This window comes from Falco punctatus, assembly GCF_963210335.1.
Source record: "Falco punctatus genome assembly, chromosome: 4".
NCBI classification, from domain to species: domain Eukaryota; kingdom Metazoa; phylum Chordata; class Aves; order Falconiformes; family Falconidae; genus Falco; species Falco punctatus.
The window spans coordinates 8,784,696-8,797,889 of NC_137583.1; the positions used below are offsets into that span (position 1 = coordinate 8,784,696).

At 37.6% G+C, this 13,194-nt stretch overlaps 1 protein-coding gene across 18 annotated transcripts in view; it reads left to right on the forward strand.

The window, feature by feature from the left end:
- The window catches only part of CACNA1D (calcium voltage-gated channel subunit alpha1 D), a 253,243-nt gene that overhangs the window by 224,535 nt on the left and 15,514 nt on the right, over positions 1 to 13,194 (forward strand). For all 18 annotated transcript variants that reach the window (XM_080384052.1, XM_080384045.1, XM_080384054.1 and 15 more), the window contains one exon: positions 1,192 to 1,322. In XM_080384052.1, the coding sequence (XP_080240178.1) occupies positions 1,192 to 1,322 (131 nt within the window). The remainder of the gene's footprint in view (positions 1 to 1,191; positions 1,323 to 13,194) is intronic.

The window sequence follows — 13,194 nt, forward strand, 5'->3', positions numbered from 1 at the left end:
GAGGGAAGTAGCTAACTTCATGCCAGATAACTCTGGAGGGAAAAAAATATGTGTGAAAGCAAAAGCAATGTTTTTGAATAGAAAACTATTCCCAGTTTTCTGGCAAGCGTTACTCATCAAGAGAGCAAACCTGCACAGCTGAATCGTTCAGCAGGGCTCGTAAAACGGGCAGATACGTTCTTAGCAGGCTGTGAACCAGGCAGTGTTGATATCTCATAAGGTACCTGCCTCTGAACTCTGAAGACTTTGAAATTTGGATTTGGTTCACAAAAGTGACTGTAAAAATGCTAGGTTTGATGGCCCTTGCTGCCCACCTATCTCTTGAGTTGTACTAAATTAACTGACAGAAGTTGTTTTCGTTTCTGTCAGCGTTGCAGAGCTGATGCAATACAGTAATGTGGGACAGCACTGTGTTCTTTCTCATTTACTGTCATCATCATCGCCTAGCCAGAAGGTGGCTAAGGACCACATCTTCACTGAAATAATGAGAATATGTGAAATTGAAACCTCTGTGGGATTTTCTCGGTCTAGAATCTATCTTACTGGATGGCGATAAGACAGCAGAAGATACAGTCCAGCATGAGCATCTGGGACACAAATAAAATTCCGACAGGAGGGTGCTTGGCAATGACAGTGAGGGCATGACACCAATAAAGAGCTATGCATAGTGAAGCAGGCTGTAAAGATGTCAAAGTCCTTACACAATCAGGACAATGCTACGCTGATACACTGACCAAGCAAATTTGGTTCAGCAATGAAAAAAAGAGAGATGTTGTAAGGAGGACTTATTTTTTTTTGCTAGAGTCACTCTTACAAACATAACTGTATGTAAGTCACAGTAGCTTTTATTTTAATCCGTTTATTCCAAGTAACTAAAGCCTGTCTTTCAGCTTCTATGCATATACAAAGATGTTTATGCTTTTGTTAGAAACTTATACAAACTTACTTAGAAATACATGAAACTTGGCGAAGTGTGGTATTTTCTTCTTCATTAAGGATGAGTTCACTTAACTGATGGGACTTAAACTGCTTGCTAAAACATTGCTTTTAAACTAGTTACAGGGTCCATGGTTGTAAGCTGAAAGCATAGTATTGCACCCATCACGTTTCCCCCCCCAAATCAGATATGAGTGTACAGGCTATTGATAAATGTGCTGACTTGGGAGAGATCTGTCTGGTCTGTTCATTTAGATGATGAGGTAACCGTGGGGAAGTTCTATGCCACCTTCCTGATACAGGACTACTTTAGGAAATTCAAGAAACGCAAAGAACAAGGACTGGTGGGGAAATATCCTGCGAAGAATACCACGATTGCTCTGCAGGTGATTTTGTTTTTACATTTTTAACTAACCATTTTGTGAGCTTACTTGAAATAGCAGGTAGATGAATATTGATGATTGTGCAGTGCTGCCAGGATTTTATTTAGCTGGGACACTTTTGGCCCTTATTCATCAGAAAAGTAAAGCATAAACCTGCTATTCTGTCTATACCAAGGTAAGTGCAAACAGTTATTCTCTGTGGATTACTCAAACAGTGGCGACAGTTATAAAATTTCTTAGCAAGTCTCGTTACATCGCAATCTAAAGTTGTTGATGTAAAAGCAGATGAATGAAGTTCTTGGCTATCATTTCTGGGCTTTGTTTTGCTTTAATTGTTTATTTTGTGTTCCTACAACCCTGTAAGCCAGTTCTTGGAAAACTTCCTAATATACATTACCCTATAGTAAAGGTGGTTTTATATGGTATAATTTTTCTTCTTTAATTTTCATTGTTGTTTATCTTTTCCACTTACGATTACTGTTGAAATACCTTCCTATTAGTATTTTTGAATATTTGCAAACTTTGAACTTCACATTCATCAGTTTCTTTCATAGGAAGTAATATCAGCATACTACGTTAATGTCATATACTTCTGTCTGTCTCTTAAAACAAGCTACCAAATGGAAACCAGGACAATCGATTTGGCTGTCTCTCTCTCAGCAGGCCTGCAGCAAGCAGTCCATAGTGTATATGTGATCTAAAGAGTATATTCTGAAAACTTCTGTTCAATGATACCCTTTGTATTATGAACTTTGAAACAGGCAAATGGAAAGCTGTTCTCAAATAATTCCAGACATCATACACTGCACCATTTTTATTGGATTGGGACTTTATGAATTTCAGTTAATGCTGAGTAGATTCCTATAAGCTATAAAGATCTTTAATGTTTCTGATAGCTTTTTGTTCTGATGCCAGAATTTAGAAATAGGTTGTGAAAATCCCTATCTAAAAGGGGAGAAATGTGTTAACCTGATTCAGATACTATTTTCTTTGTTAAAAATCCTGCTGGCTTGTACTTTGATCTAGCAGAACGATCTTTGCTGTCCTAAGTGGGTAATTTGTTTCATTGCTCTTTCTTAAGAATGTCTCTGCTGGCAGCTCTGACACACATTCTGCTCCAAGTCACCATAAGCAAAAAAGATGCAACAGGCAGAGGAAGTTTCATCACAATTCTTGCTATTGATGTGTGAGCACGGGGCATGCCAGGACTGTATGAACTATATTTGCATAGAAGAGAAAAATATGGGGAATGGAAGAGATAAAAAGACTGGAAACAGTTGAGAGGGAAATGAGAGACTCAGATTTTTAGGAAGGACTTTGCAGGCTTCTTCATTGCAGGAGCATTTGAGCATAAGGAGCTCCAGGTTAGATTTAAGCCACAGTATTACGTTTTTCCACTTGTGTTGCACACACAACAATATAAAAACAAACACTGAGTTTCCAAAGATGAGTGTGCTCTGTTGTTTATTATCAGATCGTGCCTCCTGTTCAATTAAGAGGCAGAGGGCAAGAGGAAAGTGGAAAGAATAAGCTCTTCCTCTGTCTTAAGACAAATATTTTTCAATTCAAAACAGCTAAAAAAATGACCGTGAATCTCTGCTAGGAATTTAAAAGGATTTATGGGATTTGAGGCATGGCATTAATTAATTTTTTGCTCATTAAAATAATTCTTCTGTGGTAATAAAATGAGCCAGACTGGTAGATGGGAAGGTTATTTCTTTCTTTCTCCCCATTCTTCTCTGTTTTACTTTTGTCTTTCCAACAAATCGGTAGTAACTCAACTTGCTTTATCAAATGAAAGTGGAAATGCCATTTCAACAAAACCTGAAACCAGTGTTGGGGAAAAGCCCAGTCTTACAGGTTTTCAGTCCAGCATATAATGGAGTGATACAATTCAAAACTGGGAGCTACAGCAAGTCAAACTCAAAGTCAAAAATGCCATGTTTGGTAAAACAATTAATTATATGAGGACACAGCTCTAAAACACACTTGGATATCTTTCTAAAAGAGATGTTCTACCTCAACAAGGAATTTATTTCTTCTGATCAATGCTCCCAAGAACAGTCCTGTGGGATGTACTATAGGGAAGTTAGTATAAATGATCACAGAGGATCCTTTTGACCTTATAATGTATAAAAATCTGATGTCTCTCCATTTTCAGCCTCTTCATTCCAGGCTTGCTTTGTCCAAAGCTTAAATGCATATAAACCTCTCATGTTTTCAAAAACCTGTGTTCTTAACAACCATTTTTGGCAGCATAGTTGACAGGCATACCATCAACTTGTGCCTCAATTAGAGAAATTTTGTTGAATGATCTGTGAAATGCTTGTAACTATGAAGATGTTCCTTCTGTTCTTGTAGAGCTAATAGTGGGTATTTTTCCATTTATTCTCTCAAATCCTCTAAGTAAACTAATGTTTGCAGATCTCTATGGTAAGCAGTATACTAAGAAAAGCAGAAACATGCAGTATCACTGTATCTCCCATCCATTTTCTTGGGGAAATTGTGATGACTTATGTCAACATACACCACACTTACGTTGTAAATACTGAAGGAACTTCATATAGCAATCACAGTAGATTTATATCTTTATTACCCAGTTCATCCAGATGAATTTACTGTTTATATATCTATGCATAAATTGTACAAACGGCACATACAGTATTGCAGCAGCTGACTTTGCTTATGAAGATATGGGTGGAATGGGTTGTGAACAAGAGAAAAGTACTAAATTAGCCAGCCTTCTCTCTTCTCTGGAGGGGAAAAATACCCTCAGCTGCATCAGAGTTCCTGACGCTGAAATCTGCCAGTAAATATGGGACCTTTCTTTGTGTTCTTGGCTGTATTTACCTTATCTTTTTGTTGTTTAAGTAATTATCCTTTTGAAATTAGAAACTTCCTACAACAAGGGTAGGCACATGACTTCAGCAGCAGCTTTTCTTTAGCCTCTCTAAACTAGTTAAGATTTCACAGTATCTAGTAGTCATGATAACACTACTGTACACAGCTTCTGCTTTCTGGACTGCTCGAAGAATGAGAGCAGCAGAAGCTGGGCTAGGTCTGTCTCGAATTTTTCAAGCTCTGTCATTCAGAACCTTCCTATACTAGGAATTGTTTGCTTAAAACTTTTACTAAGATCAGGAAAATACTTTTATTAGGGTACAATTAGAAAAGGCTTTCCCGCTATCTGATTCTTCTATTGGTAAAGAACAAGACCAACTATATTTTCATGTTCTTGTCTACATCTCACCCTATTGCAGACCAGTTGTCATGTTGTAAATTCCTTAAGGAAGCCAGCAGACAAAAAGCAATGTCACCTGTTCCACTTTGTGTCAAAGCTATATGAGCAGTGAATGCTCTTGTACTTTTGCTGATATGTGTAACTTTCTCTTGGGGTAGTTGGAGTTAGCAGCAGAACTAATTCATTAGTTAAGAACATGCTTCCTGAGGATGTTTTAAACCCTGAAATTGCTGTGTTACCTAGCCTGGCCTTCCTTATTGCCTTTCTCCTGCAAGAAAGGGAGAAAACAACACGCAGTCAAGCTTTACCATCCATTCCTAATCGCTGAATGAAGCAAGAGGTGAGTTACAGTTTTATAATCCTGCTGACTCTTAGCAGTTGGCCATGTCACGCTTTTCCTGGCTTCAGGAAGCAAACACCCACTTTTGAGAGAAAAGCCATATCCTCCTTGTGACGAACCCCAATCTGTGTTTTAGTTGTCAGGACAATTGCTGAGGTAAGAAATTAATGGATGTTGTCATTTTCCCTGTTTTATAAGAATGTAACAGAATTCTTTAAAATGTAGATCACTCCTTTTTGTCTGTCTTTATTTTTCATGTTCTCAGTGGTATTTTGGGGGTAGTGGTGGTGGTTTGTTTACAGTTTTGTTCAGTACTTTTAAAGATAAGGGAAAACCACATAGCTGTCTGGTGGCCTAAGGCACTGCTTCTTCCAAGAAAGTTACACCAACTTTTTTTTTTTTTTCCTAGTCCTTTAATTGTATTCTATGATATTAAGTTGGAAGCCTTACTTTTAGCTAAAATTGTTTAAAACATTTACTACTTGTGTTTCTGGTGAATGATTAACATTAACGTAGGCAAAAAAATGATGCACCATAATTTAAGCAATTTGACATACGAGGTAAAAGGCTTTTTAGAACTGCAAAGCAAAATATTCACATTACAGCTAGAATTCAAGGTCATAAACCCTAACATTTTTGGCATGAAAAGCACTTCCAAATAATCTGTTATAGAGAGAGTCATCTACACCATCTTTAGTTAGTTGAAGGGAATTGCATAACACAGGGCAAAATTCTGTGAGGTCGGGAAAGTCCAACAAGGCTTTCTGGTGGCCTCTGTTCGCCATGTTAATAAGTCCTGTTTCAACAAGTAGGGGAATAAATCTTCCCTTGGAAACCACATTATTAAGCTAAAGATTCAATCTACAGACCCAGGAAGGCAGACGGACTAAGGAGTGTGTGTAAAAATACTGTTCTTAGAAGATGTTATCTTTAGGGAGACACAAAAAGGATTTAATTTCAAGGCTAAGTAAAAAGATACAGAATTTTTTGTTAGATCAAGAAGTTTTGGCAGTAGATGTAATAACTACAGTCAGTAGGACCTTAATTTTACCCTCGTCCCAAATGTATTTTCTATCATTTGCAATTCACTAGATTAAAACATTCTATGTGTGCAATTATATTGGCATCAAAATATTTTTACAGCACCTTACAGCCAAATACTACAGCAAAATTTACTTTTATCAAGCCTCTTATCCCAGCTGAACCAGTTATTAGTGTATATTTGGCTATAAAATAGTCCTAAATTTCAAGAAACTTTTATAATCCTTCAACATTTGAAGGATGTGAGGGATGTACCTTTTCTTGTAAAGAATTTTTTTTTTCATGTATAGTCACAGGGGAGGTTCAGTAGATGGAGAAAATGATTAATAGGGTTCTTAGGCTTTGTGAATTACCTGTTTTACTTAACTGTGTTTTCTTACATACACATCTCTTGCATCCTTAATTACTTCTAGTTAAAGTTACAATGCTAACACTCTCAAATTTAATTTCAGATAATGTTTCAAAAATTAGAAGTAGTGATAAAAGTTTTCTATTGCTTTAGGTTCTTCTTTACTGTATTGCTCTATAAAACAAAACAAAAATAATCATAACTTGCAGTATACATCAACTACCTCGCTCTGATGATACTTACCTATGTGACATCAGAGATAAAGATGTACACAGAGAATTACACTAAGGTAGTCCTCTTACATGCTGCTTCTCTGATGTCCAAGATGTCAAGAGATGCAAAACATCAAGAAAAAACTAGGAAAATAAGATGTGGTTCATCCCCTCCAAGGTTCTGAGAGTTTTGTAGGTAACGGGGAGTTAGCCTGCCTTTCTGCCAACAAAGTCAAAGCAGTTCTTTTAAGGTGCTGCACTTGATTCTGTTTTCAGTTTGAAATGAGCGGCTCGTTTTGTGTGGTTCTGTTAAAGCTGCTGCCTCTGCCCTTTTGAAACTGTTCTGTGAGAGGATGTTATATGTGACCTTAATCAGTGACGAGTATTTAACAAGACTGGATACATTTGGAATTGATACTGAATTCTCACAGGAAAACGAACAGAGCTTAAAAACACCTGTAGCAAAAATTATTTTTTTTCTTCCCCTTCCATTTCTCTTTAGCCTACTTGAAGTTCTCTCTCTGCCAGGTAGTGATACTTGGTCCTTAATTTGTGAAAACGTTTCTTAGCAATGCCTCTTTAACTATGCAGGTGGCTCCTTCACAGGGTAATGGTAGTGTAACCAGCTAAAATAGACAAAACCCTATAGTTTTATAGGATAGTGGTGGGTGGGCCAACATTTACTTCTGTAGGGGATTTTATTCAGCCGTGCCCACCATTTGCTCAGGTGCTTCCAGGCACTGCAGCGTGAGGGGTGGCGGTGTCCTCATCCTAGGGGACAGCGCGGAAGCTGTAAAATCAGCAGCCTCTGAATTAACACTAGAATAAGTACAGAATACTTTTTTTTTTTGTCATTAAGACTTCATTAGACATTTTAGCATATGAAACTGTGAAACTCATGTCCTTTGATTTTTATTTGATTGCATGAGACCAACGCCTGCCTGCTGTGTTAAGATAATGTCGCTGGCAGCCCCCTCATCGTTTGGAGCCAGAACCTCAACCCAGCTGGAGTAAAGAAGACAGTTTATTCTGATGCTGGGTTTGAGAAATGTTTGGTGGGTAGAAGAAACAAAAGTTTGGGCTGAGTCAGGAAATTAAAACAGAGCTCCCTGCAAAACTAGATTTGCTTTGTGGATACCAGAGCATGCAGCAGTCAGGAATTCCCCTTCTTACTCTACAATAATTGCATTCAGGATGATTTTTATTCTGTAGAGCTGAGGTTTTCCTTAAGGATGCAGCATTTGCTGTTAGCCTAACAAGGGCTGCTGTTTGGGTACATGCAGTCGGAGAAGAAGCAGCAGCCTAGGAAGTGAAGTGCGTCTTGGGATCATCTGCTCAGGCTATTGAGTAAGTCTTTTTGCTGTGAAGTTTCAAATTCCCCCTCACTCAGAAAAGGACACATCAAATTATTGCCAACAGCAGTTTGTCTGAACTTGCATATTGTCACCAAAAAATCTTCAGAAATGAAATAAGAATATTCCTTGGAACTACAGCAGTCTGTCTTCTGCAGACCCAGGGGTTTCACTCCTTGTGAAGGGAAGAAGAGTGAGTGGTTCTGAAATGACAGGTACCCAGTTCAGGTTAGCTACATACTGTCATTTTTGTGTGTTATACATGCACCTAGGACATGAGGAAAAGTATTCCTTCGGGCTCCTGGTGCCTTTCTTATGCTATCGACTGATACTTATGCAGTGAGAACAAATATATTTTCCGGATGAAATCATAACAAAGTTACATTTGTAGCCATAGTTCGGGAGATGTCTTTTTGTAGTGATGGAAATTTGTATTGAGCCAAACAGTAGTTACATTGCTAGTAAAACAAATGTTAAGTGAAGCATGAACAAGTTTAATTACATTCATCTAGTGCTTGAGGTGACTGAATTAATTCTACACTGGTTTTCCTATGGAAAATATTTACCGTAAACTATGTAATATTTGCACTATATTTCACATTTATTCACATGTGAATAAATGAATAATGAATAACCCTCTTTGCTAACACATACAAATAAAAGTTGGATATTTCCCTCCACATCACAAGTAGACAAAAGCACTGATTTATTGAGCTGAACCTGATTTTGGGAATGTATTTCAGATTAAACTAATTATGCTGTTTTCTCTCTGCAAATTTTGTAAGTAACATCAACGCTGCAGTAAACAGTGAAAAAAACCCAAACAAACCCTCTAGCAGGCATCAGCTGAGGGGTTAATATGTTGCTCAAGGTTGATGTAATTGTGCTCCCATGTTCATGTTGTGTTCGCAGAAAGGCTTGGCATGAGGGGAGCCTGGCTTTGACCGAAAGCACGGAGCTTTCGTGTAGTTGTAGAGCAGTGCGCTCGGCTCCGGCGTTAGAAGATGGGCTCTAGGAAGATGAGTGACACTGGGGAACCAGGACTTGACTACTATGTCTCTTATGTTCACTGCTATAGCGTAGGTCTATTCAGCTGGTTTTCTGCATGCTTGTTTTCTTATTTTAGCGGTTCTTGCATTGTATTCCGTTCATACTAACCTCTGTTTATTTTTATGTTGAAGTGTCTGTGTAGCTTTGGGGGTTTTCATTCTTTTTTGTTCTCTTTGCTATAAAATAACCAAGTAGTGAAAACAAGTTAATTATCTACAAATGTAGTGGTTTATATGAACATTTTTAGTCATGGGTTTTCAGTATTCTGAAGCTCTGAAGACCTAAGCATTTAGAATTCATATTTATGCTTTATTTCAGATATAATGAAGTTTTATAGCAAAATACATAAAAATAAAACATTCTTCTAAAAATCTGTGAAGCAGATTACAAGTGTCTCTTCCATTTCCTGGTATCACTATAAGATGCCTTAAAAGAGGGATCACTGTGTATTTGACTTGTCTAGAAATAGTGGAGGTGATAGTGGGTTTTACTATTTAAATAAGGGTATTGTGCTTGCACTTCTTAAACTAAGCCTAAAGTGCACCTATATGTAGGTTGCACCATACCTCAGAATGGATGTGGGCTGAGTTTAGATACAGGGAAAATTATCTTTTTGTAATTTGAGTATTGTGTAAGCATTTAGATGTTTTTTATAAAAGTCATGACTCTGGATTCTTGCTTTATACACAAATTTATTAATATAGGACATATCTAAAATGGTGTACTGTTTTATGCATACTGTAGATGTGGAAAGTTGATTTAAAATCTAGTTGGCATTTGTTAAGTCTTTTCAAATGTTTAACTGTTCAATGTTTTAATGTTTAACCTAACTTTTAAATGTTTTGATGTTTCCACATAAGGTGCTTTTCAAGCATCTTTCAGCTTATTTCTAACTGACCAAATCAGAAATAAAGTTATTAGGCATATGAGATTTTTTTTTCTCACCGAGGGACTCCTACATTTCTATTATTTCAGCATTTGAAAGCACATGTGTGTCATCTCAGTGCTGTGTCAGAGACAAGGGGCATCATTAATTGTCTCTCGAGATGCTATTTAGGACCCAGCACTGGTGTATTAGTGCCTGGTGCCATCTTGGAAACATTGCAGGTGCTGCTGTGCCTCACAAAGCACAGCTGCACAGAATTATCATGTTAATTTGAAGTCATCTTGTGTATTTATGGGAAAGCCTATTTAAAGACATGCTTGGGTTTGTTGTGTAATTATGTTGTTCAGTGCACTGTGTATCACTGGTTTGCTAACTTAGCCATTGGACCGACATGTCTCATCTTTATGAGAAAGAATGCCTACAAAGAAAAAATTAAGCAAGGAATATATCAAAAGTTTAATTTTGGAGAGTAAGTATCTGAATAAAAATAACTTATTTTGCAAATTTCTAGTGAAAGCTCTAGAATAGAATTGGAGGCAATCAAACACAGTAGCATTAATCTCTTTCTTCTGCTGCTTCAAAGAAACAACAGAAAAATAGAAAAACCTGAGTGGAAACAACAGATGTCCGTTTGCAGAACAGCATGAAAAATTCAATGATGCAGTTTTGATCAATGTTATCCCTGTAGAACTGGTGCCTAAACACGTCTCTTGCATGTTTTATCTGTTCTGTTATAGACCCTTTCACCTTCAAATGCTGAAAACAAAGTGTGCTGAAAGGTATAGGGTAAATGCACATAAAGTTTAACACCCATGTGAGAAAACTGCATTTTTTCCAGTTACAGGTACATTAATTAGCAAACACGTTTCTGTATAGCAAATAGTAATAGTCTGTATTGGAAAGTTGGAGATGAACAGAACTGGAAAATTTTGCGTTTTGCAATATACTGAGATTATTAAACACATTTTGTCAGAAATGTGATCCACCTGACTGATTCAACAGCCTTGTCAACCAGGCAGGATTTCAGCCTGGTGAGCTGAGATGGGTATTAGATGTATATATGACAGAAGAAGGTGGCCCCTTGCTTCTTGAAATGATGTGCATTGTATTTTGGTCTTCAATAAATAGGAAATAAATCAATATTTATTTATTCACATTTCCACTTATTTAGGGAAAAATTTTAAAGGTGGTTTATACTGCTGAAATGGCATAAAATAATCTTGAAGCTTCCTTTAAGGAAAGGTGAGAATTCTCTGGACACGAGACAATCTTCAGGAATTAAGACTGCCATAAAAACTTACAGATATAAGGGAAACTAGATAGTGTGACCCTTCCAGTAGTCTTTACCAACCAAAGGAAATATTATGAAAGTTTTTGTATCAGTCTTTAGCATCTACTCATCCTGTTTGGGGAAAGGACAGTGGATTTAGCTGCAGTTTCCTTTCCTCTGCAGCTCTGATAAGCCATGCTCAAGGACTGTGAGGAAGTAATTTCTGTATAACACTCAGATTTGACTCTTTTTCTTGAAAGTCGTTATAGCATGATGCTTCAGGAACATGGCTAGTCTCGAATAGTTATATGTGATAGCAACAAAAGGTCTTATAAGTTTCTCCTTAGAGAAATAATTGCATCTGAAGAACTTAAGCAATCATAGTGAAAAAGAAACAAGCATGCCTCTGGCAAATGGAGACAAATCACTATCCAGGCTCTCTTTTTGAAAAGTCCCATCTACTCAGGTTTTTTTCTGAGAAAAGAAATGATTTAAATCTAGCAGTTTTTAGAACCTCATAAATGGAGGCCAATGTATACTCCTATTGCCCTCTTGTGTGTTACGATGCCTCTAGGGTTCTTGCTGGGTAGACTGAAATGGGCAACGTTATGTAGGGAAATGCATCAGAAGGACCCTACTTCCCTGCAAACTAATGACGAGATGTGGGGGAGGTCGGTTTGATTTTTGTGTATGTTCTTTTATTTAGGAGATCTTTGATTTGCTTCTGAAGTGCTTGAAGGTAAAGTCCAATGTTTTATCAGTCCATGCTACCTCTATGATTTTCACAGAAGACATTAGATGTGGTTCAGAGGAAGAATTTTCCTACTGAGAAATAAAAAACAGTTCCTGCATTTTCACATCAGCTCCACGTCAGCGGTAGCTGGCTGAACTAGCAAACGAATGACTTAATCAGCAAGAGCTCCACGTGAGAATTTGTCTCTCTATGCAGCACTCTCCTGTAATAAAAATTGTTCTTAGGTTACTCAGAATACTGTTAGATCACAGCAGGTAAAATGAGACAGTACGTGAGACTAGTCATTTTAATGATAGCGTTCACAAGACTGTTGTAGGTAGTTCTATTACAGCAAATCAGCTGAGGAATGTTCTAATTCTGCAGGCAGGTGTTGCTTGGAGAACCTGTGGCTTCAAAACTGGCTGTGAGTGAATACAGCTGATTGGTTTGGTTCAACATATACTTTTACGTACAGCGATCCAGGTTTTAGTCTTCCACTGCTGCCTGTGTCGTTGCAAGAGGTCTGTTAGATGAAAACGAGTATTACTGAGGAGAGATGAGATGATAAGAGCTGCCTGCTTTTTCTTTAGTAAAGAACGATTAATTCACCAAGAAGCAAACCAGAAGGCAATTGGAAATGTAATCAAAGTTAAATTACTATTCAGTACATTGCTGCCAAACACATGGCTTTTCTCAGCTTTTAGGCATATATTTGTGGGACTTGGTCACAATTTGGCAGACAGGAATGTAAGCTAGTTTTTGTCAGGATTAAAATTTATAATACTGCTGTCTGAGAGTGCTGTGTTCGCAGAAAGGCTTGGCGTGAGGGGAGCCTGGCTTTGACCGAAAGCACGGAGCTTTCGTGTAGTTGTAGAGCAGTGCGCTCGGCTCCGGCGTTAGAAGATGGGCTCTAGGAAGATGAGTGACACTGGGGAACCAGGACTTGACTACTATGTCTCTTATGTTCACTGCTATAGCGTAGGTCTATTCAGCTGGTTTTCTGCATGCTTGTTTTCTTATTTTAGTGGTTCTTGCATTGTATTCCGTTCATACTAACCTCTGTTTATTTTTGTGTTGAAGTGTCTGTGTAGCTTTGGGGGTTTTCATTCTTTTTGGTTTTCTTTGCTATAAAATAAGCAGGTAATGAGTGTGAAATGGAAGTGGCTATTCTTACTGATGACTGAACAACTGAAATATAATAGTAATCCTCTGCTAAAGAAATACTGCCTTTGCCTCTGCTAAATAAATTGAAGCCTTTGGTCTTCTACTTTGAAATCTGTACCATAAAGTGTTAATTTTACTTCCCTTTAACACCTTATAAAATGATGATGTTAGCAACCTTGCTAAGGTGTCAACTATGCAATTAGCATAAGAGGTGGGAGAAAGCACAGTGTATTCATG